General features: G+C 46.5%; 1 protein-coding gene across 10 annotated transcripts in view; it reads left to right on the forward strand.

The window, feature by feature from the left end:
- The window catches only part of LOC100514786 (ATP-binding cassette sub-family A member 13), a 348,431-nt gene that overhangs the window by 130,843 nt on the left and 193,323 nt on the right, over nt 1-24,265 (forward strand). For all 10 annotated transcript variants that reach the window (XM_021063898.1, XM_021063900.1, XM_021063901.1 and 7 more), the window contains 5 exons: nt 290-596; nt 11,820-11,934; nt 13,714-14,043; nt 17,324-17,393; nt 18,893-19,024. In XM_021063898.1, coding sequence (XP_020919557.1) covers nt 290-596; nt 11,820-11,934; nt 13,714-14,043; nt 17,324-17,393; nt 18,893-19,024 — 954 coding nt within the window. The remainder of the gene's footprint in view (nt 1-289; nt 597-11,819; nt 11,935-13,713; nt 14,044-17,323; nt 17,394-18,892; nt 19,025-24,265) is intronic.

Consider the following 24,265-nt stretch of genomic DNA (forward strand, 5'->3'; position numbering starts at 1 on the left):
CGAATACTTTCTTTGTGTTAATGATAGCACTGTGTGGTTCTGTTAACACGAAAAAAAGAGGGTTTTTTATTTTTTTTATTTTTGGGATTGGGAATTAGGAGACCTTGGCTCCCCCTCATGGCTGAGGACTTGTGTTATACAATCAGCCTGGCCTCCCTGGGGTGCGGCCCCTTGGTGATGGGGGCTGAGCTGAGGTTCTTGGACCGTCCGTCCGGTCAGGTCGGCGAGGACGCGGGCTGAGCTGCTGCCGGGCCGTGATAGCCCCTTGCTTTCCCTTTTCTGACGTCAGGTGTCATATTCAGCAATTCCTTCGTCGGTAAGAACCTCAGCTCCCAACCGCCGCCGCTGCCGCCGGAGGTGGCCTACACCATCAGGACCAGTGTCCTGTACAGCATGAGGACAGACGTGGTGAGAAACCCTTTCTGGAAGTTCCATCCTCAGAGCCTACCGGCCGATGGCTTCAAGTACAACTACATCTTTGTGCCCCTGCAAGACATGATCGAAAGAGCCATCGTCTCGGTGCAGACGGGGCAGGAGGCTCTGGGCCCCGGCACGCAGGCCCAGGCCATCCCCTACCCCTGCCACACCAGCGACCTGTGAGTACCTGGGGCCCCTGACAGCCGCAGGGGCTCCGCGCTTGGAAACCTGGGGAGAGAGGGCTCTTAGCGCTTGGGTGTCGTCATTCCTCCAAGAGGGCAGTGGAAGAAACGCCGTCCTCCCCCTTCCCGGGCGTGTTGTTCTCTGTGCCCGAGCTGTGCAGCTGGAAGAATTATCGTTGAGCTAAGGCGACCCTTTCAGTTCGACACCAGGCGTCTGTGGCCTCAAAGGCCTCTCCGGATAAACTTAAGGAATGACCTTCAGAGGCGCTTCGCGTGGCTGAGTCCTGTTCCTCCCCCCTCGGAACTAGGGAAACAGCTCAAGTCCTCACCGTACAGGGGTGTCTCCCGCACGCTGGGTGGGAGGATTTCACGGAGGCCCAGGACGGTGGCTTAGGCGAGGTCACTCAGAACATTTAGGCGCTGAATTGTGTGGTCCAGCGGGTCGTGTGTTGGGTGAGAGCGAGAGGAGGTCGGTTAAGGGCTGGGGCAGCTGGACAGCAGGACTTAAAGGGGATCCGCTGAGGCAGCAGAGTGGACATCAGGGAGACAGGCTTGGGGGGTGGAGAGGCGGGCTGGAGGGGTGGTCCACAGGGCCCGCCGGCCTGTGTTGCGTTGTAGGATGCTGCGAGCTATGGGGCTCCACCGTGGTGGAGGCAGTGCTCACAGCCTCTCCTCCCACACCTGGACCAGCGCACCAGCCGTGGTCTGTGCCTTTCCTCTTTCTCTGGAAAGCCTGCTGGAAAGCCAGGGCCTGAGGACCGGTTGTCAGAGGGACCGCCTTGAGTCTGGCGCTTGTGAGAGCAGGCAGCAGCCCCTCGTCCTTTGGGGCGGCTGCACGGAGAGCCAGACCCGCCTCTGCGGGTGATGGGGCCACACCTGCAGGAGAGGCATCTTGGTGTCTTACCCTCTTCCTGCCTCAGCTGTGCCTTCGGCATCAGAGCGCACTGGGGAAGGCAACGGGGAGCCACAGAGGAAGCTCCCCACAGAGGTGGGGTGAGAGGCTGTGCCAGTCTTGGGGTGTCCTAGTGTGGTGGAGAGGACAGAGGGCCAAGGAGGGCGGATCTGGGGTGTCATTTTAACCAGGGACCGCCTCGTCCTGCAAACCCCTGGTAACCCTTTAACTTCCTTCTTTGTAAAATGAGAGCTTTTCTTTCTTGTCAAAGCGATGGTATTTTCGGCCTTGGGCATTTTCAGCCAGTGCTCTTCTGCTCCTAAAGCTTTTTCTTGGAGGTGATAACACCCAAGGCAGAAATCAAAACAGCTCCCCTGGGCAGCGGGTCACACAGCCCTTCACACTGTAACCCAAACACCAGGGTGCCGGGAGAAGTAATGCCTTGTTTTAGATACTCGGAGAGGTCCGGTTTTTATGATGCTGTAGTTCTATAATGGATCCGGGAGAATCCTGTTCTGAGAGCCTCTTTGGTCTCCACAGCAGCCTCCCCGGAAGAGGGGGTGGTGCTCGGGTGGGGGGTGGGGATGCAGCGGAGGAGGCTGGGGTTTCCTGGGCTGGCTCCCAGCATGGTGTGCAAGGAGAGCCACACACCCTGGAGGAGCTGGGCGGACAACCCGAGCTGGCTTCGTGGTCAGCTCCCATCCTGCTGACACTCGTGCCAGGAGAACTGGCCTCGTGGGAGGGCTGGGGGGTGAGTCAGATGACGAAGGGCCTTTTCACCCCCAGAGGTAAAGGCTTGTGAATGAGAAACATTCTTGCCTTGGGTTGGGGTTGGCCGAGTGCCCTGTGCCATCTGGCGTCACCAGAGTCCTTTTCCTGGTCCACTCACTGGGCCACCACAGCACGGTTCCCCAGAAGCATTTATTTCACTCCTTTGAAAGGGTGCAGAGGTACTCTTTTCTTCTCCAAAAGGTTTAAGTCTTCGTGATCTCGAGTTGCTGTATTTCCATCCTCTGTCTTAAAAAGTACATGGTCCTGGTGGAAGATAATGTGAGAGAAAGAATGTGTATATATTTATGTATGACTGGGTCACTTTGCTGTTCAGCAGAAATTGACAGAACATTGTAAATCAACTATAATAGAAAAAATAAAAATCTTAAAAAATAAAATTTTCGTAGTTCAGAAAAAAAAGGGCATGAACCGCCCGTGATGGAGACACAGTGTGAGGTAGTAAAATTCCAAAGCTCTTTGGACCATAGAGCAGAGTCTTGTTGGAGAATTTTTAGTGGTTTCTTTCTACTCACTGAAGGAGCTCCTTATTCATTAATTTTTTTTTTTTTTTTTTTTGCTTTTTAGGGCCGCACCTATGGCATATGGAGGATCCCAGGCTAGGGGTCTAATCGGAGCTACAGCTGCCAGCCTATAGCACAGCCACAGCAACTCAGTATCCGAGCCGCATCTGCGACCTACACCACAGCTCACAGCAATGCCAGATCCTTAACCCACAGAATGAGGCCAGGGACCGAACCCGCAACCTCAAGGTTCCTAGTTGGATTTGTTTCCACTGCACCATGACAGGAACTCCTAACTTATTAATCTGTACTACTGTTTACATACTGTTCGTCAGTCTCTAGGCTTGCGGTGGATCAGTGAAGGGAACAGGTTAAGCTCCTGCTCTTGTAGCATTTAAAGTCCAGGAAGCAGAGATGTTACAGAAGTAATAAAGAAAGTTGTGCTGAAAGGTGGACGTTCCTAAGTGCCGTGGAGGTGAGCACGTGTAGGATGAGGGTGACCAGGAATGCTGAGAGGAGCTGTCAGTGTGGTTAGGGTTGGTCTTGCCAGGGAGGTGATGCTTGAGCACAGGCTTGAAGAATTACAGAGAGATAGGGACGAGTTCCAGGCCCGAGGATCGGGCAGTGCAAAGGCCCTGGGGTAGAGGCAGGCTGGTGGGTGAAGGGTCACCAGAGCAGAGCACACAGGGCAAGGATGTAGGAGGTGAAATCAGAGAGTGACCTGAATGACCCAGGAGGCTGCTGGAGGGGTTCGAGCAGAAGTGATGCCATCCGCTCGTGTTGTATGTGGAGAAAAGGCTGTGGAGGGCAGCTGTGGAAGCAGACATCGTTTAGGAGGCTGGGGTGATGATCCAGGTGAGAGATGGCCTGGTCCAGATTGGTAGCCAGGAGGTGGTGACAGGCAGTCGGACCCTGGTGGCCTTTGGAAGGGAGAGGGGATAGAATTGATGAGGGTGTGGTAGAGGGACATCCAGGAAGACCTGGCTCTCTTTGTCCAAGTCCTTGGATTTCTGAAATCACGTTTACCTGTGTTGGAGAAGCTGGAGGGTGGGGCAGGTCTGGGGAGAAGAAGAGACGTTCACGGTCAGAGACGTCTAAGTGCCCGTAGGAGCACAGATGAGATGTGAGCAGAAGGTTTCTCTAGGAGCCTGCAGAGATCCACCTGCAGACATGAACTTGGGAGGCCTCTCCATTCGGATGTGTGTACAACTCTGGGCTTGGGTGACATGACGGTGGAACGAGGTGTGGATGGAGAAATGACGAGGCCAGTGGGGCCCTGAGGCCTCTGCCCTTGAAGACTTAGAGAGCGGGAGACAGAGAAGGGAGGCAGAACCTGTGAAGTCCTGGTGCCCATGGATTATAAGTGGGGGGCGGTCAAGTATGTCCAGTGAGGCAGCCTCCGTGGAGAGGGAGCAATAGCCTGGTGGGTGTGGACACGGGGGAGGCTGAATCAGACAGCCTCTAGCAGCTTCCCATAAGTGGGGAGAGAGAAATGGGCAGTGGCTGGAGGGGAATTTGGACCAAAGGGGTTTTTTAATTTTGATTTTTTTATTTAGTATAGGATGCTATTGGGAATAGTCCAGTTAAAGGGAGAATTGATGGTGTGTGTTGGGGAGTGAGGGAGAAGTTCCATCTGATTCAACGAAGGATTTCTCATCTTGTTTGAACACCTCTCTCTCTCTCCGTCTGTGTAGTATCTGTTGGTAACCCATGGAACTAATGCTTTGAGGGATGTACATTGGAACTAATGTCTTGAGGGATGTATTTTAAGGTTACAGAATTATCTGTAACCCGCATCAGATCTCTAGAACTTATTTGCATTGAAATGTCAGACTTTGTGTGGACTTGGATTTATCTTTGCCTTTGGAGCTGATAGGCTGGGTGCTGGAGGCGACCACACCCACCCTGTGTAGGCTGCGTCAGAGCTGAGATGTGAGTGATGCTTTGAGTGGTGCTATGTTCGGAGAGGTGTGAGTGCCTGGCGCATCCTTCCTTTGCTCTGACTTTCCTGGGTGAGTTAGCAAACCAGGAACAGGAAAGGGATGGATGCAATCAAGTCCCCTTCACCCAGGACTGGGGAAGCGTGCCCATTCTGTGTGTGACTCTGGTGCAGGCTGGGTTGGAGGGAACAACCTAAATATGAGCCTCGAGTGTCTCTGATTCACTCCTTCCCTGGCAGCCCTCCTCATGCAAATCACTGATCAGGAGGGACCCCAGCTGGCCACTAGGGAGGGAAGTGGAGATAGAGGCTGGCATCAGCTCCCTGGCCCAGGCCGCTGATGGGAGGAAGATGGGGGAGGGGGGAGGGAGAAAGCTGCAGTCCTTCTCAGCAGCTGCCACGACAGCATCCTGGACTCTGCCTGTGATTAGTGGTGGGGAGTAGAGGGAGAAAGGCAGGTGACAGGACAGTAGGCAGAGCCAGGGTGATGTGGGAGGGAGAGGTGGAAGCTGCCCATCATCCTACACTTACCCCAAAATCATACATCTGGAGATAAGAACGAAAGCTGATCTCTCTACGTGGCTCTTCCTGTATATGTGATTTTGATTCAACGTGCTCTTCATTATTTGTCTTTGAACCCACTGAATGTTGCTAATAGAGGCAAAAGCCACAAAGAAAACACTATCAACAGGGAGTTATTAAAGTGAAAACCAAGATTTGCCACCTTCTGAAAAAGAGATGGTGACAGTGAAATGTTTATGAAGATCAGAGTATCCTTTTTAAAAGGTTTAAATAAATGAGAATTTTGATTTCCTAATTTCAAAGTTTATTGACAAGCTTTTCTTTGGGATTTGTAGGGATAAATACATGGAAGTATCTGAAACATATTTGTTTGATTCATGTTGTCTGGATAATAGGAAGGTGACAGACAATCTTATTTCTGAGCTCATTTAAACATCCCTGATTTAATATGCTTCTTTGATGGTTAATTTTATAAACAAATTATTATTAAGAGTTGAGAAAATAGAAAAAAATCATACTTCATACCCTCTTCTAAAACCTCAGTTGGGTTTTTTTGTTTGTTTGTTTGGGACTATTCTTCCCATCTATGACCTTGTGATAAATATTTGATATACTTGAAACCATGACATAAGTGTCATGGTCTGTGCACATGGGTCAGAAAAAGAGTTTCCCAGCATAGCTAGGTGAAGAGACAGAAGAGATTATTGAGATAAGAGACACGGCTAGTGTAGTGGGAAGCCTTCCTGATGATTAGGGAGCGCTGACACCAGGTGCATGGCCGTGTCTGGTTTAAAAGAGAGAGGAGAGGTCTCAGGATACACCTGCTGACCTGCTGATTGGCTGGGGAAAGAGGGGTCTTACGATACACTTGCTGGTTGGTTGGGGAAAGAGGAGTCTTACGATACACTTGCTGGTTGGTTGGGGAAAGAGGGGTCTTACGATACACTTGCTGATTGGCTGGGGAAAGAGGGGTCTTACGATACACTTGCTGGTTGGTTGGGGGCGTGTAAGGCCCCTCTAGGGGCAGGGTGAGGAGTGGGCCGCATACCTTTGCTAGTAGGAAGCAGGAAGGAGTAGGCCAGGTTGCTCAAAGCGGGGGAGGTGGCATTACCATGAGATGGGCAGGGTGATGATAATTCACCTGGTAATTCTTGTCTTGGCCAGAGGCTTTGGGTTCTGTCTCCTTGAAGAGGCCTTGAAGTCCCACACTAAGAGCCCAAGGTTTGTGCTGTTTCTTCATTCGGAATAATTTATGGAGCACTTGCTCTGTGTCTCTCCGTGGCTGGTGGTGAAGAAAGATGTTATCTCTGTCTTCTGGAAGCTTGTAGACGAGGGTTTCCCAGGACTGGGTAAGACCAGAGAACCGTGGGTCTCTGTGGGGGTTCCCAAGGAATGAGAATCAGGGGACCTCTTCTTACGCATCTTGGAAGTCAGTGGAGGTGTACAGGCCTCAACCTCAGACACGTGCCTTCCCCACCCTCGCTCAGGCCTGAGGGAGGATTGAAATCAAACAAAGCCATTGTGTTCCTGTCCCCTCCCCAACCTCCTGCGCCTGCATCTCTTCTTCAACAAGTTTGCTCCTTCTGCATTTTTAAAATTCTCTTGGTGCACATGTAGTTTCAATACTTTCTTGTTCTGTTGTTACTTTTTTCAAAGAGCCATCTTTGGACTTTATCAATTTTCTCTCTCTCTCTCTTTTTCTTTTTTGGTCTTTCTAATTTATTTACTATTTCTGCTTTTATTTTTATTACTTCCTTACTTTTATGTACCTTCAATGTATTATGCTCTTTCTTTGACACTTGACACCAATGTTTGATTCATTGTTTGTAGTGTTTTTTTCCCCTTTATGTAGTTACCTAAGGAGGTGACTTAGCCGTGCCCGTAGATCTGATACATGGCTAAAAGTTCACTGTGTTCTAGACACCTGCAATATGGGTTTTTCTACTATCCTCCTGACCCAGGAGCTGTTAAAAGTAAAGTTTCTTTTAATTCCAGAGTTGAAATTCTCTGGAGTTTTAAGCATATGAAGTTACTCAGCTTACTTATAATAAAAAAATTTTAATTAAAACTATTCTGTGATAGCATTGAAGAATCAGATCAACAGGCATTCCTGCTGTGGCACAGTGGGAACAGTGGCGTATCTGCGGGAGCAGGAATACAGGTTCGATCCCTAGCCCTTTGCAGTGGGTCAAGGATCTGGCTTTGCTTAGTGTGGCGGATGTTGCTGTAGGCAGCCGAAAAAGAAAAAAAAAAATCAGATCCAGAAAAATCCAAAAGTCGCATCATACACTGAAGTGCCAAATACTGCTAATAAATCCTAATTTTTACATCCCCATCAGAAATGCTATGTCATTTCCACTTTTGAATTTACGGCATTTTTCTCTATCAACATATAATCTACTTTTGTGAGTGATTTATGGGCACTTGAAAAGAATTTCTAATTTCCTATTTTATAGTAGTGAATTTACCTGTATTAAGCCTGTTACTTAGGAATTTTCTGTCCTCAATTTGTGTCCACTTCATCTGTCCTCAGATAGATGAATTATGGTCCCTCCTACTGGTATGTCCCCCTTGTTTTTCCTTGGTATTGACCTTTCAGTTCTTGGGGCTCTGTTACCTAGTGCAGACCTAGGAGTAATTGTGCCCGGGGTCTTATTTAATGCTTTGTGGACTTAATTCTACCTTGTGTATATTAAATTCATGACATCTGCCTTTTTTCTCCTTTCTTCTCTTTCTCTGCATCCCCCATTGGCTTGCTATATTTTTTTTCATCTTTTCATTTAAAATTTTTCTGAAGTATTTTTTTTAGATGTGTCCCTTGTATGCATCAAATAACTTTTTACACAGGCAAGGTTAGCTGTTCAATGGTATGGAATGATATTTCATGTGTCTGTGGTCTCTGTTATGTCATATTTTTCTATATGTATAAGTTCGCTTTTAAACTGATATTAGTACTATTGCTCTTGTATTAGTGGTTATCTTACAGTTATAATTTTGTATAAATAATATCAATCCTTTCACTTTTTTTTTACTATGACCAATAGTAAAAAAAAAAGCAGTTTCTCTTCTTCTATTGTGTACTTTTTCTTGCAATTTTAGTTAATATTATTACTCCACTTAATGTCCTCCTTTGTTCCATTAAAGATGAAAAAATAATCTTTGACTTTGACAGTCACCAGCTTATCCTTCCTCTCTGACTCATGTTCCCAACTTTCCAATTTTTTGTTTGTTGTATCATTTTTACATTTCAGGGCATATAACATTTTCAGTCTGCCTTGTCATCTTATCTTTCATTTTTGTTTCAGTCTTTTTTTTAACTGGAAAATACGCACACTGCCTACCACAATCAGTGTAAGATTTACCAGTCATCATTTAGTGGGCTGGCTTGTCATCTAGTGATGTCCTTGAGATCTCATGAGATAATTTAACCTGAGTTCTTACTCTTTAAACTTTTCTGCAGCATTTGTATTTGAAAGACAGCTTGGCTGGATATGAAAGCCTTGGCTCAGTCTTTCCTTAAATATCTCGTAGAAGTGGCCCCATTATCTTGGGCTTTGAAGGTTATTACAAAGAAATCTGAGGCTACCTTGATATTGTCCCTTTTTTACACGACTTAGTAATTTTGAGAGATTGCTAATAACTTGAAAATTCAGTAATTTATTAGGATACATTTAATTCTTGACCATTCTAGGACAATTTTCCATGGCACAGGATGAGTCCTTTCAATGTATAAACTTAAGTTTTCTTCTTTTTAATGGAAAACCTTGGTGTATTCTAGCATTTCAAATTTTTTATCTTCTAGTGGTTGGTTTTTCTTCTTTAGGGAATCCAATGGCATGACTTTCCCCCGTGTGTTTCATATCAGTAGAATTTTCTTAATTCTTTAAACTCTTCCTTTCTCTTTCCTTTCGTTGTGTTTTCATTTGTATTTTCTGTGTCCTTACTGTATTCTGTGTGACATTGCTTGCCCTTGCTCTGCTTCTCATTTCGATGGCATGCTTTCTCCTTCTGTTTCTTTCTTCTTGCAGCTCCTATTCCGTATCTTCTCGCGAGCTCTCCATCCTGTCCCTGGATGGTAACAGTTCTGCTGTGCGATGTTTTTATAGAGCGAATTGCCTTAGGAGATAGTTTTAAACCGATGGCAACGATGTTGTCTGTTTTCATGTTTCACGTCACCCATCTTTTTGGACGTGTCCTCCGCTTGTTAGTGATTGTGAGACTTTCAACCCACTTTTGTAGATACTGTGCTAGCCTTTTGCCGTTGTTACTTATCTTGGATGGATTGGGTCTTCCTGACCAGTTGTTTGCCAGAGGATCCTGCTGGTGGTGACGGCCAGGCAGCGTTAATGGTCTTGGCTCACAGTCTCTTTTCCGTGGTCGTGAAGACCACGTGCTTCCTGCACATGTCCTTGCTCTTCACAGGAGCCCTCGCGTAGCATTGGAAACAGGGTCCCGCGCGGGAGTGGCTGCTGACACCACCCAGTTTAACCTGCTGTCCGGACCCCCTTATCATTGGCCTTTCTCTGTATTGTGCCCCCTGGACTTTAGGAACTGTAGTTTACTTTTTCAAAACAGAGGCTGGGAAGTCCAGGGCCCAGGGGCTGGTAGATTCTGTTTCTATCGAGGGCCCTGTCTCTGGCTTGAAGACAGCGCCCTTCTGGCTGTGTCCGCAGAGGGAGAGAGAGAGAGAGAGAACTCTGGCTTGTCTTCTTTTCTCCGTCTCCTCCTCCTTCTTCTTCTTCTTCCTCTTCCTGCACCAGTGGCAGATGTAAGTTCCCAGGCTACAGGTCACATTGGAGCTACAGCTGCTGACCTGCACCACAGCCTTGCGGGATCTGAGCTGCATCTGCAGCCTATACCACTGCTCACAGCAACACCAGATCCTTAACCCCCTGAGCAAGGTCAGGGATCAGACCTGCATCCTCATGGATACTAGTTGGGTTCATAACCCACTGAGCCAGAATGGGACCTCCCTGTTTTCCTCTTCTTATCAGGACACTGTGGGCCCACCCCCGTCACCTCATCTCAATCTAATTACCACCTCCAGGTATCACCACTTTGGGGGTTAGGGTTTTAGTGTATGAATTTGGGGGGGATACTAATACTTGATACATAACAGAGATATAGAAGATTCAGGAAAATAGAGATATTCCTTCTGGAATAGAAATAATCACTTTTGCAAATAATTTCTTAGGAAGTGTGGTTTTGACGGCATGTGCTAGATCTGCAGAGCATGGGGTTTTACTACTAAGATTTATCTACTGTTCATGTGACTCCCGTGTGACCCTGATTGTTTTTAGCAGCTTTCTCGAATCCTTGGCCGTCTCTTCCAAATATTTATCAAAATTGCAGTGTGCGTTTTTTCCTTCTCTGGTTGTTTCCTTCTCCTTGTTTCCAGGAGCAGACTAGGAATGGGCTGAGTTACACACCATGAACTGTAATTTCTCATCTCCAATCTCTTATTCTACTTGATTTCTATGAATTGGCCTCACTCAGACGTGTGTATGCAGAGCGTCTGGACCTTCTCTGGGATCTGGGGTAGTTGCTCCAAGAACCCCAGATGCAGGTCTATCCAATTCCAAGCCTCTCACCACCTCTTCTTTGTAGAGATAAGAGAGGTACTCACTTGCATTCTGCTTTGAGTTTGCACACCTATGTCGACTTGGAAAAAAATGCACAACCTGAAAGTTGAGAGTTAAGTTTTATTTGGGGAAAAATTAGGACTTAAGCCCAGGAGCAGCATCTCAGGTAGCCCTGAGAAACCCTTCCGAGGAGGTGAGGGAGGAGCTAGGATATATGAGTTTTTGCAACAGAGGGCAGGGAGCAGGAACAAAAGACGCCTGGGCTCACAGACATCCCTCCTTTGACGTGCACCTGCCCCGTCAGGGCCAGGCTCCTGAGTCTTCACAGCCTGCGGAACGCACTGGCTGTCACCCTTGGAGGGACTGCCGTCGCACATATCGTGGCAGTCTTTGTTTTATCCTAACTACAGACCAGGAGGTGGTATTTCAGACGGCTCTGAAATACTGCCCCAAAGAGGGGAAGGCGGACTCTCAGGATGCGATAAAGGTGAGGGGGAGGTGCCTGCAGCCATGTAAACGTTTTACAAAAGTTTGCTGCTGATCTCATGAAGGTCTACTAGTCACAACCTCAGTCATCACAAAGGATTTGAGTGTTTTTCTAGATGTGAGGAGATAGGCAAGAATTGGGCTCATAAAATCTTGTCCTAAAAGTATCTGTCTGAAGACCTGCCCTTCCAGTTCTCCCAGGGCCCAGCGTGCTTCTCACCTGGTCTCCACCCTGAGCTCCGCTCAGCAGGTGCTGCGGGTCGGTGGCTACAGTGGCTCATGATTCAATCCATGTAGAGGCCATGGATGACAAGTGCCAAATTCCAGGCCACACCTGTTAAATCAGGACACTCGTCACAGGCCTAAGGAGATGGTCACGTGAGTTCTTGTTCTTGGAGGAGCGCTGCAGCTCTAAGGACAACGTAAAGAAAGCGGGCACAGGTGCAGGACTTAGCGCCAGCGCCTCTCTGCGCAGACTCTGACGCTGACTGCCTCGTTTATTCACAGGTTCCTGAACAACGTCGGCTTCTTTTTCCCCCTGATAATGATGCTGACGTGGATGGTGTCCGTGGCCAGCACAGTCCGAAAGCTGGTTTACGAGCGGGAGATCCAGCTGGAAGAGGTAAACAGCGTCAGGGCTGGCTGGGGATCTGGGCAGAGGGAGCAGCGGCTCTGGATCCTGCCCCATCCCTGACCCTACCCTGCGGCCCACGAAACTCACTGTCCGTGGAGGTCCAGTGCCCTGCCAGAGCTTAGCAGGTGCTCCATCTATGACACCTATGGAGTGGCAGGAAGCTGACGGGCCGGCCTATGGTTTGGAAGAAGAAAACCCTTGGCAGTTTTGATGCGACCTAGACAGACAGAATTCCCGTTTTCATTTCCTGTTGGCATTCTCTATGTATAGCCTTCCTGTTTGGGGCCCAATATTGTTAAAACTGAAATGATCAAAGCTGCTTTTAAGAATCAAAGTCTATGGAGTTCCCGTCGTGGCACAGTGGTTAACGAATCCGACTAGGAACCATGAGGTTGCGGGTTCAGTCCCTGCCCTTGCTCAGTGGGTTAACGATCCGGCGTTGCCATGAGCTGTGGTGTAGGTGGCAGACGCGGCTCGGATCCCGCGTTGCTGTGGCTCTGGTGTAGGCCGGTGGCTACAGCTCCAATTGGACCCCTAGCCTGGGAACCTCCATATGCCGCGGGAGCGGCCCAAGAAATAGCAACAACAACAACAATAACAACAACAACAAAAAAGACAAAAAAAAAAAAAAAAAGAAGAAGTCTAGGAGTTCCCGTCGTGGTGCAGTGGTTAACGAATCCAACTAGGAACCATGAGGTTGTGGGTTCCATCCCTGGCCTTGCTCAGTGGGTGAAGGATTCGGTGTTGCTGTGAGCTGTTGTGTAGGTTGCAGACGTGGCTCAGATCCCCCGTTGCTGTGGCTTTGGCGTAGACCGGCGGCTACAGCTCCGATTCGACCCCTAGCCTGGGAATCTCCATATGCCGCGGGAGCAGCCCAAGAAATGGCAAAAAGACAAAAAAAAGAAACAAAGTCCATAAAGGCATCTAGTCAAGACCCGCCTGCCCACTCAGCCAGGCAGGTGCATGGGTACAATTATCCACTTGTTTATGAAGAAGAAGGCAGAGGGCAGAGAGTACAATGTGCGTTTCACTCAGTTTTGAATAGAACTTGCGCCATTGTTTCGAGTGTCATTTACCTACTGAGAACTGACACGTTCCTGGATTTTTGTGTTTCATTCCCACCCACCTGGGCCCGGGGCATGAGGCCCAGGACTGGGCTCTGCTGCCCGGGGTTGCCCACGGGGTCCCGCCACACGAGTGGTTCTCATTTCACGGGGAAGCAGCCCCTCACCCAGAGACGTCGCGATGTCCACGAGCAAGGGCTGGGTTTGGGGGATAAATTAGGGTTCGTGTTGTTACTTCAAGCGGAGTTATTTTGCAAAACGTATTGTAAAACCTAAGCAATAACCTCCAAAGAGAGTAGCTTAAGGCCCACCGTTCCTCCCCTGCCTTTTTCTTTGTTTTCATTAAATAAAATCACCAGAAACCAAATGACAAACGAAGAGGGAACACCACCAACAAAACCTCAATAAACAAGGAAGGGGAGCGAGCTGGCGGCGATCAGGTCCGGGGTCTGGGGTCTGCGCCCGCTTTCCCGTTGTGCCCTCTTGCAGCGGTGACCTTCCTAACTGGCCCCAGCTGCTCTCTGTAGGAGCTTCATCACAATTAGCTGCTGCCTCTGGGAGGGCGCGTCCGGTGCTGGGCCTTCGGGGGCCGGGTTTCCAGGCTCTGCTTCCCCGTCCACCCACGGTCCCTCTCTTCCCGCCGGCTGTCTTCTTCTTTCTCGGGGTCCTCGTCGTGGTGACTCCAGTGCCCTCGTTTTCACAGTACATGAGGGTGATGGGCGTGTCCCCTGCTGTCCACTTCCTGGCCTGGCTCCTGGAGAACGTGGCCGTGCTGACCGTGAGCAGTGCCGCCCTGGCCGTCATCCTGAAGACCAGCGGCATCTTCAGGTACAGCAACGGCTGCATCATTTTCCTCTTCCTGCTGGATTTCGGGGTGTCCGTCGTCATGCTGAGCTACTTCCTGAGTGCGTTTTTCAGCCGAGCGAACACAGCTGCCCTCTGCACCAGCCTGGTGTACACCGTCAGCTTTCTGCCCTACATAGTTCTGCTGGTTCTGCACAACCAATTAAGTGCTGTCATGCAGACGTTTCTGGTAAGTGAGTTTTTGGTTTTGTGTTTTCTTTTTTTTTTTCCTTCTTACGGCTGCACCTGCAGCATATGGAGGTTCCTGGGCTAGGCGTTCAATGGAAGCTGCAGCTGCCGGCCTGTGCCACAGTCACAGCACCCCCTGATCTGAGCTGCATCTGCAACCTACACCTTAGCTTAAGGCAATGCCAGATCCTTATCCCACCAAGGGAAGCCAGGGATCAAACCCGAGTCCCCACGGAGGCAATGTCATGTCCTTAACCGGCTGAAGCCACAACACAAACTCTGTGGGTTGGTTTTTAAAACCGCAGAATAAAACTGTCTTGTGCCCTGCAGAACCCAAACACTGCCCTGGACCTTTCAGAGCATCGTTTTCAGGTCCTGTGGGCTTTCCATTATCCACCTGTCCCTACCCTCAGGCGCAGACTGGAGGAGGAGGTTCACTGAAGCTTCAGTGGCTTTGCCGAAGGGCAGCCCATTGAAAACTGGCATTTTTCATGTAACAGCGACACTTCTCTGAAGACTCTTGGGGAAATCAGAAGCCTCCTAAAGGAGGCATATGACTTCAGTTTCTCTTTGTTTCACACATGGATAGAAACAGATTTCCAAAGCTATTTGAGAAGGAAAAAAAAAAAAAAAAGCATTTCTCTTGCAGCATCACGAGTCCTATCACATTAAGTGAAAAGATCTTTCCATTAGCAATGTCAGCGTCATTCAGCCATTGAAAGTGTACCTCCTGAAAAGCATTTGAACACTTTCGGGTCTGTAATGTAAATACATACAAGACAGAAACGCCTTCACCCTTTTATGTCTGTCCCCCGACAAGCACAGTGCACACATGCCGTGGGGCCTTGGTCATCGGAGGGGAGGAGGGAACCACATCACAGGGCCTGGGTCGTGGTGGTGGGGTTGTCATGGAAACCGGGCTCAAGGTCAGGTGAACCCTTCAAAGCGCATTCCGTTGGAAGGCATGACTGGAGTCGCCGGGGAGAATCCGGGGAGGTACCGGGTGAAAGAAGTCAGACAGAGGAAGACAAATACTGCATGTTTTCACTTAAACGTGGAACCTAAAAAAAAAAAAAAGATGAACAAATATAGCAAAACAGAAACAGACTCAAAGATACAGAGAACAAGCTAGAGGTTACAAGGGGTGGGGAGGGAGGGAGAGACGAGACAGATGAGGGGATTCGGAGGTGCAAACTGCTGTGTATGAACTGATGTGCAGTGTGGGGGTACAGCCAGTATTTTATGATAACTTCATGTGGAAAATAGTCTGCAAAGATATCGAAGCACTCTATTGTACATTTGAAATTAGTAGACTCTTCTACGTCAGCTACACTTCAAGAATCAAGAAAAAAGACTCCCAGGGCGTCTTTGGCCTTTATGGTCACCCAGGGCTGTGTGGCATCCTGAGAGCCCAGGGCCCCTGCCCCTTGCTGCTTGGGAGGGTGGAAGTCTCTGCTCATTTCGCGCCTTGCAGTAAAATACTTCCACGAAAGCCAAATTGTTTTTCTCTAACGTCAATAAACCCCTCAGTCCTCCCTGGTTTCTGCTGGTCATACACACCTACCATAGGTATGAGCGCTGTGGAATCAGCATTTTATCCACCGATGTACACTTATCCGTTTGGATTAGCTTATGTCACACCTGTCTTCACCCATAACCAGTCATTTCATGGGCTAATAGTTAGATGTTTTCAGAATAATTAAAATATCTGGGACCACTTAGTATCCCTCATACACTCCTTATATATAGAGAAAGAACCATTGAACACCTGACCTAAATTTCAAATGAATGAATTCTCAGTCTTTATATTTAAGGCTTTGTATATACAACGTCTGGTTTCCTTTTCACATATCGGATTCGTGTGTGTCTGTGTGTGGTTTTGCTCTGTGCCGTGTGCTAGCGTCTACTTTGTTTTTTTAAAATTATAGTTGATTTATGATGTTCTGTCGATTTCTGCTGTATAGCAGATTGGCCCAGTCATACATATATGAGCATTCTTTTTCTCATATTATCTGCTATCCTGTTCTACCAAGAGACTGAATATAGTTCCCTGTGCTATACAGCATAGCCTCATTACTTTTCTATTCTAAATGTAATAGTTTGCATGTACTATTTTAAATGTTATTGGAATAGAGGTGACTTACAAATGTGGATTAATTTCAGGAGTATAGCAAAGTAAATCAGGTATACCTATTTGTTTTCAGATTCTCTTCCCATATAGGATACCGCACAGTACTGAGTAAATTTCCCTGTGCTATGCAGCAGGTCCCTCTTACCCACCTATTCTGTGTATAGTCGTGTGTATTAATCAACCCCAACCCCCTCATTTATCCCTCCCCCATTTCCTCTTTGGTAAACATAAGTTTGGTTTTGAATTTTTTTTTTTTTTTTTTTGTCTTTTTGCTATTTCTTGGGCCGCTCCCGCAGCATATGGAGGTTCCCAGGCTAGGGGTCGAATCGGAGCTGTAGCTGCCGGCCTACGCCAGAGCCACAGCAACGCAGGATCCGAGCCGCGTCTGCAACCTACACCACAGCTCACAGCAATGCCGGATCGTTAACCTACTGAGCAAGGCCAGGGATGGAACCCACAACCTCATGGTTCCTAGTCGGATTCGTTAACCACTGCGCCACGACGGGAACTCCGGTTTTGAAATTTTTGAATCTGTTTCTGTTTTGTGAGTTCTATTATATCATTTCTCTTATATTAATGATCTCATATTTTAATGTTTTCTAGCAAATAAAAATTCTAATTCTGGTACATCATATTTTTAAACAGGATACTTTTCCAAAGAGGGTTTTGTTTGTTTGTTTTTTAACGTAGGACCTCTCCACTGGAAATGAAATAACGTTTTCTTCCAATGTGCCCTCTTCCTAGTGTAGAATCACGTAGCTGCTCCATCAGTCTGCTGCAGTGTGCTCCAGGGCAGTCGCTTAATAATAAAATATAGTAAATTGCTCTATTCCATTTTCCACTGTTTTGTGTTATGCATTTCTGTATACAGTGTGTTGGATTTATGACACTTCAAGTGCTGCAGTAAAGAGAAATAATTCCTTTTAACATTAAAAACTAGCTTGTTATCACACTTTTCCGAGTGGGCTGACATACAGCTGAGTCTCCAGGTTTAGATATTGAAATCACCGCCTGGAGCGATGGTTTGGCATCATTAGAGTCAAACGTGTCATGGTTTCTTTATTTGGATTTAGCTCTGTGGACTTTCTGGTTCCAGTCAGGCAAGCACTAACTTGCTGTTTTTCTCTTCACTCCATCAATCGGTGCGCAGTGCCTCCTCTCCACAACTGCCTTTGGACAAGGAGTGTTTTTTGTTACGTTCCTAGAAGGGCAAGAGGCAGGTAAGAGGATGCATTTTTTAAAAAGTAGCTCTCGGTGACTCAGGGTTTTGGCAACGCAGAGTTACCGTGTTGCCAGGGATGACAGTGGAGTGTTCCTTTCAAAGGGGAGGTTTTGGAATGAGGTCCTGGCCTCTGTGGAGCTGATGTAAACGCCTCCCACTGCATTGCTCGTGGGAGAAGCAGACTAGAACAGTTATACCATCCTGTGCCCCAGGCGCTGCTCCAGGTCGAGACCTCTGGCCATCGCCTGGGGCTTCCCCTGTTACACCCTGGAAACACACGTGACCAACTCAGTGACCTTCAGACGTCTCCCAGGTCGGCTGTGCAACATCCCACCTCTTAGACTGTTAGGGAACTAGAGCCTGTCTTCCTAGACCTTCTGCTCAGTTTTCCTACTTTGTCCTTCTAATGCGCTCTTTCACATGACGACTGTTTATGTACCATTAGCTCTCACCTTTGCTTCCAGTTTCTGGATCCTTCCTGAAAGCATAGACTAGAGAACCGTTGTCTCCTCTCTTTTATCTCTATTTTATCCCAATTAAATGAGCCTGTAACAATTGAAAAAAATTTCGTTGGCAGCATTTTTCACTTATATTGGGGTTTTTGGCTAATAAAATCCTAGATCAGAACCGACGTATATTTCTTACACATTTATATGGTTTTTGTGGTGTATTTTTGAAAACATTGGCAGGGAAAGTATATGACATATGTGAAACTGAGCTCCAGATATCATTATATCAGCTTACTAATTTCTTCTCAGACTTTTCAGTAACACATGCTGAACTATTCTAAACTATAGTACACTAAAACCACATTAAAACAGGTAAGTAATCCTGAGTGACCTACCCTAATTTCTTTAAACAAGATTGGATCACAAGGATACGGAAGGAAAATGGTCACCATTGGATCCTTAGAATATTTTGGACCAAATTCCGATAGGGTACATACACAACGTTAAAACATTTATTGGGGGGGGGGGGTTCTAGGTTAGCAGCATAAGAAAATTGAGGAAGATGAATATTTTTCTTAAATTAATTTTAATTCAACGATAACTTGCAAACATATTATAAGAAAAGAAGAATTCTTTTCTACTGTATATCTTATATATCCTGTTTCTCTGTTTTCCAAGAGCAAGAAGAATAGTTTAATTTGGAGTGGGTTCTCAAGGAGCCTTTATATTAAAAAAAAAAAGCTTATTTCCCCAAATGCAGATTTTTTTTTTTACTAGTTAAGCAAAGACAACCAGCTATAAGTAAAGCCACCTTTAACAAATGTTAGAATGTTAGGTATTCAAATGTTAATGGTGACCCCATCTGCCAGCCTTGAATCAGGGTGAGATTAAGCAAGCTGACAAGAGCAGCGCTGATGGTTTTGATCTTCCTTTGGTTTAGCTGTGTGCCGCTTTCGCTTGAGCCTCTGGGACTAATGAACTCCCCTCCCCAAAGTCTGCGCGGAAGGAAGATGTGCAGTTCTACCTCTGACCTTTCTCTTCCTTGCAGGCATGCAATGGGATAATATGTACGAGTCTCCAGAACAAGCAGGCATGACATTTGGCTGGGTTTGCTGGATGATTCTGTTTGATTCAGGCCTTTATTTTGTATGTGGATGGTACTTGAGCAACTTGATTCCTGGTAAGAATTTCGCACTTTGTAAGATGACAATGTCAACTTAAAAGACAGTTTGAAACAATACATGTGAATATGAGGATAATTACTTATTCTTTGGACAAGTCAGCGGAAGGAGAGTTGATAGGATGTATTTTCAAGGGAGCTGTGGCTGTCTGCAGGGAAGATGGATCTTCCAAATCCTGAGACAAACGGCACAGACCATGTGAGGGCAGACGCTGGACGGAGCCCTCCAGGCCCATCAGACAGCTCCCCAGCGAGGGGTTCCTAGAGACAGAAGCGCCTAGACCCCGGTTCCCACCATCTTGTGCTTGAGAAAGATGGGGTGAAGGAGCGAGGGCTGGAGAGTCTGGGCGCCCACGTGGGCCCCTGGCGGCCAGGGGTTCGCAGAGTGGCAGGAAACAGGACTATCAAGGCCCCATTCTCAGCCAGGTCAGTGGGCGGCAGCACTGGGATGGAAGCCAGGCTGGGAACCAGGGAGCTGTGCTGGGGGCTGGGGGTGAGGGGCCAGCAGGAGCTGTCAGTGGATCGATGGAGGTGATGGCGGGGCGACCCCCAGAGATGGTCCTCCCCCCTGGTCCGTGGGGGCGGAGGCTCACACCAACACCCGGCTCACCCCCCAAAAGCAGAGACAGCACTTTACAATTTTTTCATTTGATGTTTTCAGAAATAGCGTTTTAATGGTATTACACTTTCTTGCTGCGATTGCTGGTGATTCTGGCTCTGTATTTTCTGAACAACTGATATTTCAGGCGGCATCTAACTTTTAACGTTAAGAACTGAAAAAAGAGGAGTTCCCGTCGTGGCGCAGTGGTTAACGAATCCGACTAGGAACCATGATGTTGCGGGTTCAGTCCCTGGCCTTGCTCAGTGGGCTAAGGATCGGGTGTTGCCGTGAGCTGTGGTGTAGGTCGCAGACGCAGCTCGGATCCCCAGTTGCTGTGGCTCTACTGTAGGCCAGCGGCTATAGCTCCAATTAGACGCCTAGCCTGGGAACCTCCATATGCTTTGGGAAGCAGCCCTAGAAAAAGGCAAAAAGACAAAAAAAAAAAAAAAAAAAAAAAAGAAGAACTGAAAAAAGAGATTCTAATTATATACAAGCTGAAAATGGAGGAATGAGAGAAAAAAAAAACAGCTTCATTCTGTTTTAAAAAATATGTTCTAGACTTGGAGGGCTCAGGCATCACTTAGGAATGAGTAAAAATCAAAATAGAGTGGATCACGGAAAAGGTTATTTTACATACAAGCAGGAAAAATGGCACCAAAAGAGGCAGAGAGAGAGCACAGATGAGAAATGTGATTTATTTTGAAAAAAATTTACATGGCATTGTCTTGGCGTTTGAATAAAATTTAAGAAAAGGTGAATTCTAGGAAACAAGAGATTACGAGAATTAACTGAGAAGGCCAAGGTAAAGGGAAAACGCGGAGTGGGGAGAAGCAGGTGGAGTTTACAGAGAAGCTGCTTAACGTACAAAGGCATGTGGCAGAACGTGTTCTGAGGTGGATTTAAAATGCACAAGGTGAGACCCCAGAGCAGAGAGAGCAGAGCACCCAGGCCTGCGGGAAGAGCCAGCACAGCAGGGAGCACTGCGGCAGGACAGTAATGCAGCAGATGGCCTGCGGAGCTCTGCCCTGCCGAGGAGGAGGAGCAGATCCAGGGGAGCCGTCGCATTCCAAGGAGAAGCAAAACCTGGACTTGCAACGTGAAAGTTCGGCACAGCGCAGCCAAAGTCCGTCAAAAAGAAACCAGCCTGTAGCTGATACAGAACGACAGCTGTCTTGGAGTTCACAGGCGAAGCAAGAATCCGAAGTCACGCTACCTCCAGCGCCGTGGAGACCACCAGCACTTTGGGCCATGGATCCAGAAGGAGCTGAATTTCCCTTAACCATCAGGCCCTGAGGCATGAGGTTCCTGGGTCCTTAGTTTCATATATTACAGTGCTTTGTAACATTGCACATTTTTCATAGGTGCGTCCTGGTTCAGTATCTTTATATGTTACAGCATGTTCATCCCAAAAGTCTGCTTTCCGTCTGTCTCCACGCAGCTGATCCTGTGCACATTTTGCCCTTCCTTCACCCCACTTCTGCTCTCCTAACCAGTCTGTTCCCTGTATCCAGGTATTTGTTTTTGCTTTATTTATTTATTCCACATGAGTAAAATCTTGCTGTTTTTGTCTTTATCCATCTGGCTTATTTCACTCAGCGTAATATCCTCAGAGTCTCTCCACGTCATTTTAAATGGCAGTATTTCATCTTTTTTATGGCTGAGTAGTATTCCGTCTTTTTGTCTATTCATCTCTCGATAGGCACTGAAGTCATTTCTGCAGTGTGGCTATTGTAAACAATGCCGTGGCGAATATAGAGGGGCATACACCATTTCAAATGAATGTTTTCATATCCTTTGGGTAAATACACAACAGTGGGATTGGGGGATCATATGGTAGTCCTCTCCTTAACTTTTTGAGGAACCCCCATGCTATTCTCCGCAGTGGCTGCACCAGTTTACATTCCCACTAACAGCGTAGGAGGGTTTCATTTTCTCTGTGTACTTATTATTTCCTGTCTTTTTGATCACCATTCCCGAGTGACCAGTGACACTGAACGTCTTTTCATGTGCCTGTTGACCCTCTCAATCTACTTTTATGAAAAATGTCTATTCAGATCTTCTGCCTATTTTTAAAATCAGGTTTTTTGGGGTTGTCAGTTGTATGAGTTATTAATATATTTTGGATATTAACCTCTTGACAGATACATGATTTTCAGATATATTCACCCATTGGTAGGTTAGATTTTCATTTGTGGCTGGTTTCTTTGCTGTTCAGATTTTTGCTTTGATACAGCCCCATTTATAGTTCCTTTTTTTTTTTTTTTTTTTTTTTTTTTTGTCTTTTTGCTATTTCTTGGGCCACTCCCGCGGCATATGGAGGTTCCCAGGCTAGGGGTCCAATCGGAGCTGTAGCCACCGGCCTACGCCAGAGCCACAGCAACGCTGGATCCAAAACCCGTCTGCAACCTACACCCCAGCTCACGGCAACGCCGGATCGTTAACCCACTGAGCAAGGGCAGGGACCGAACCCGCAACCTCATGGTTCCTAGTCGGATTCGTTAACCACTGCCCCACGACAGGAACTCCTATAGTTCCTTTTGTTTTCCTTGCCTGAGGAGACAGACCTAGAAAGATTATTGCTTAGACTGGTGTCAAAGAATGTACTGCCTTTATTTTCTTCTGTAAATCTTATGGTTTCAGTACTGATCTTCAATCTTTAATTCATTTTGAGCTAGTTTATTTTTTGGTATGGTGTATGGTAGTGGCCTAGTTTCACTCTTTTGTATATGGCCGTCCAGCTGTCCCAACACCATTTATTGAAAAGATTGTTCTTTCTCCATTGTATATTCTTTGCTCCTTTGTTGTCAATTGTCCATATACATGTGGGTTTATTTCTGAGCCTTCAATTCTGTTCCATTGATCTCTGTGTCTGCCTTTCTGCCAATACCATGCTGTTTTGATTACTGTGGTGTTGCAGTATAATTTGAAATCAGGAGGTGTGATAGTTCTAGATTTGTTTGTTTTTCTCAGGATTGCTTTGGCTCGTCTGGATCTTTTGGGTTCCGTACAAATTTCAGGATTTTTTTTGTTCTATTTCTGTTGAAAATGCTGTTGTGATTTTTATGGGTATTGCATTGAATTTGTAGATTGCTTTAGGGAATAGACATTTTTGAAATGTTAGTTCTTCCAATATGTAAGTATAGAATACTTTTTCATTCCTTTATGTTGTCTTCAATTTCTTTCAATAATACCTTATAGTTTTCAGTGTACAGTTCTTTCACCTTCATTTATTACTAAGGTATTTTATAGTTTTTGTGGTAATTGTAAATTAGACTTTAAAAAAACTTTCTGCTTGCTCATTGTGAGTGTGGAAACATAATAGGTTTTACATATTGATTTTGAATATGCTGCAACTTTACTGTATTCATTTATTGTTTCTAATAGTATTAAAGTCTTTAGGGTTTTCTGTGTATAAAAACCACGTCATTTGCAAATAGTGACAGTTTTACTTCTTCCTTTCCAATTTGGATGCTTTTTATTTCTATTCTTGTCTAACTGCTCTAGCCAGGACCTCCAGTACTGTACTGAATATAAGTGGTGAGGGTGGGTACCCTTGTCTTACTCCTGATCTTAGAGGGAGAGCTCTCGGTTTTTCACCAGTGACTCTGACTTTAGCTGTGAATTTGTCACACAGCTAAAGTCATTTTGAGGTACATTCCTTCTGTATCCATTTTCTTGAGAGTTTTTTTTTTCTGTCATAAATGCATGTTAAATCTTGTCAGATACTTTTTCTGCATCTATTGAGATTACTGTACTTTTTTTTCCTCATTTGGTTTATGTGTTATATTGGGGTAACGTTGGCTCAGTAAATTAATTAGAAAGTGTTCTCTCATTTTCTTTTTCTTTCTTTTTTTTTTTTTTTGTCATTTTAGGGCCCCACCCATGGCATATGGAGATTCCCAGGCTAGGGGTCGAATCGGAGCTATAGCCGCCAGCCTACGCCAGAGCCACAGCAATGCCAGATCCGAGCCGCATCTGTGACCTACACCACAGCTCATGGCAATGCCAGATCCTTAACCCACTGAGCGAGGCCAGAGATGGAACCCACATCCTCATGGTTCCTGGTCAGATTTGTTTACACTGCACCACGATGGAAACTCCAGGAAGTATTCTCTCATTTTCAGTGTTTTAGAAGAGTTTGCAAAGGGTAGGTGTTAAATCTTTGAGGCGTTCCTGTTGTGGCTCAGTGGTTATGAATCCAACTAGTATCCATGAGGATGTGGGTTTGATCCCTGGCCTCACTCAGTGGGTTAAGGATCTGGTGTTGGTATGAGCCGTGGTGTTGGTCACAGATGTAGCTTGGATCTGGCATGGCTGTGGCTGTGGTGTAGGCTGGCAGCTGCAGCTCTCAACCCCTAGCCTGGGAACTTCCTATGCTGCAAGTATGGCCCTAAAAAGCAAAAGAACAAAATTTCGGTAGAATTTACCTGTGAAGCCATCTGGTGCTGGACTTTCGTTTTTTGGGGATGTTTTTATTACTGTTTCAATCTCCTTATAATGATCAGTCTGTTCAGATTTTCCGTTTCTTCACAATTCAGTCTTGGAGGCTGTACGATTCTAAGAATTTACCCACTTCTTCTGGGTGGTCCAACTGTGTTTTGGTATGTCTAGCTCTTCATAGTATTGTCTTATAAGCCTTT

Source organism: Sus scrofa, chromosome 9, assembly GCF_000003025.6.
Source record: "Sus scrofa isolate TJ Tabasco breed Duroc chromosome 9, Sscrofa11.1, whole genome shotgun sequence".
NCBI lineage: Eukaryota > Metazoa > Chordata > Mammalia > Artiodactyla > Suidae > Sus > Sus scrofa.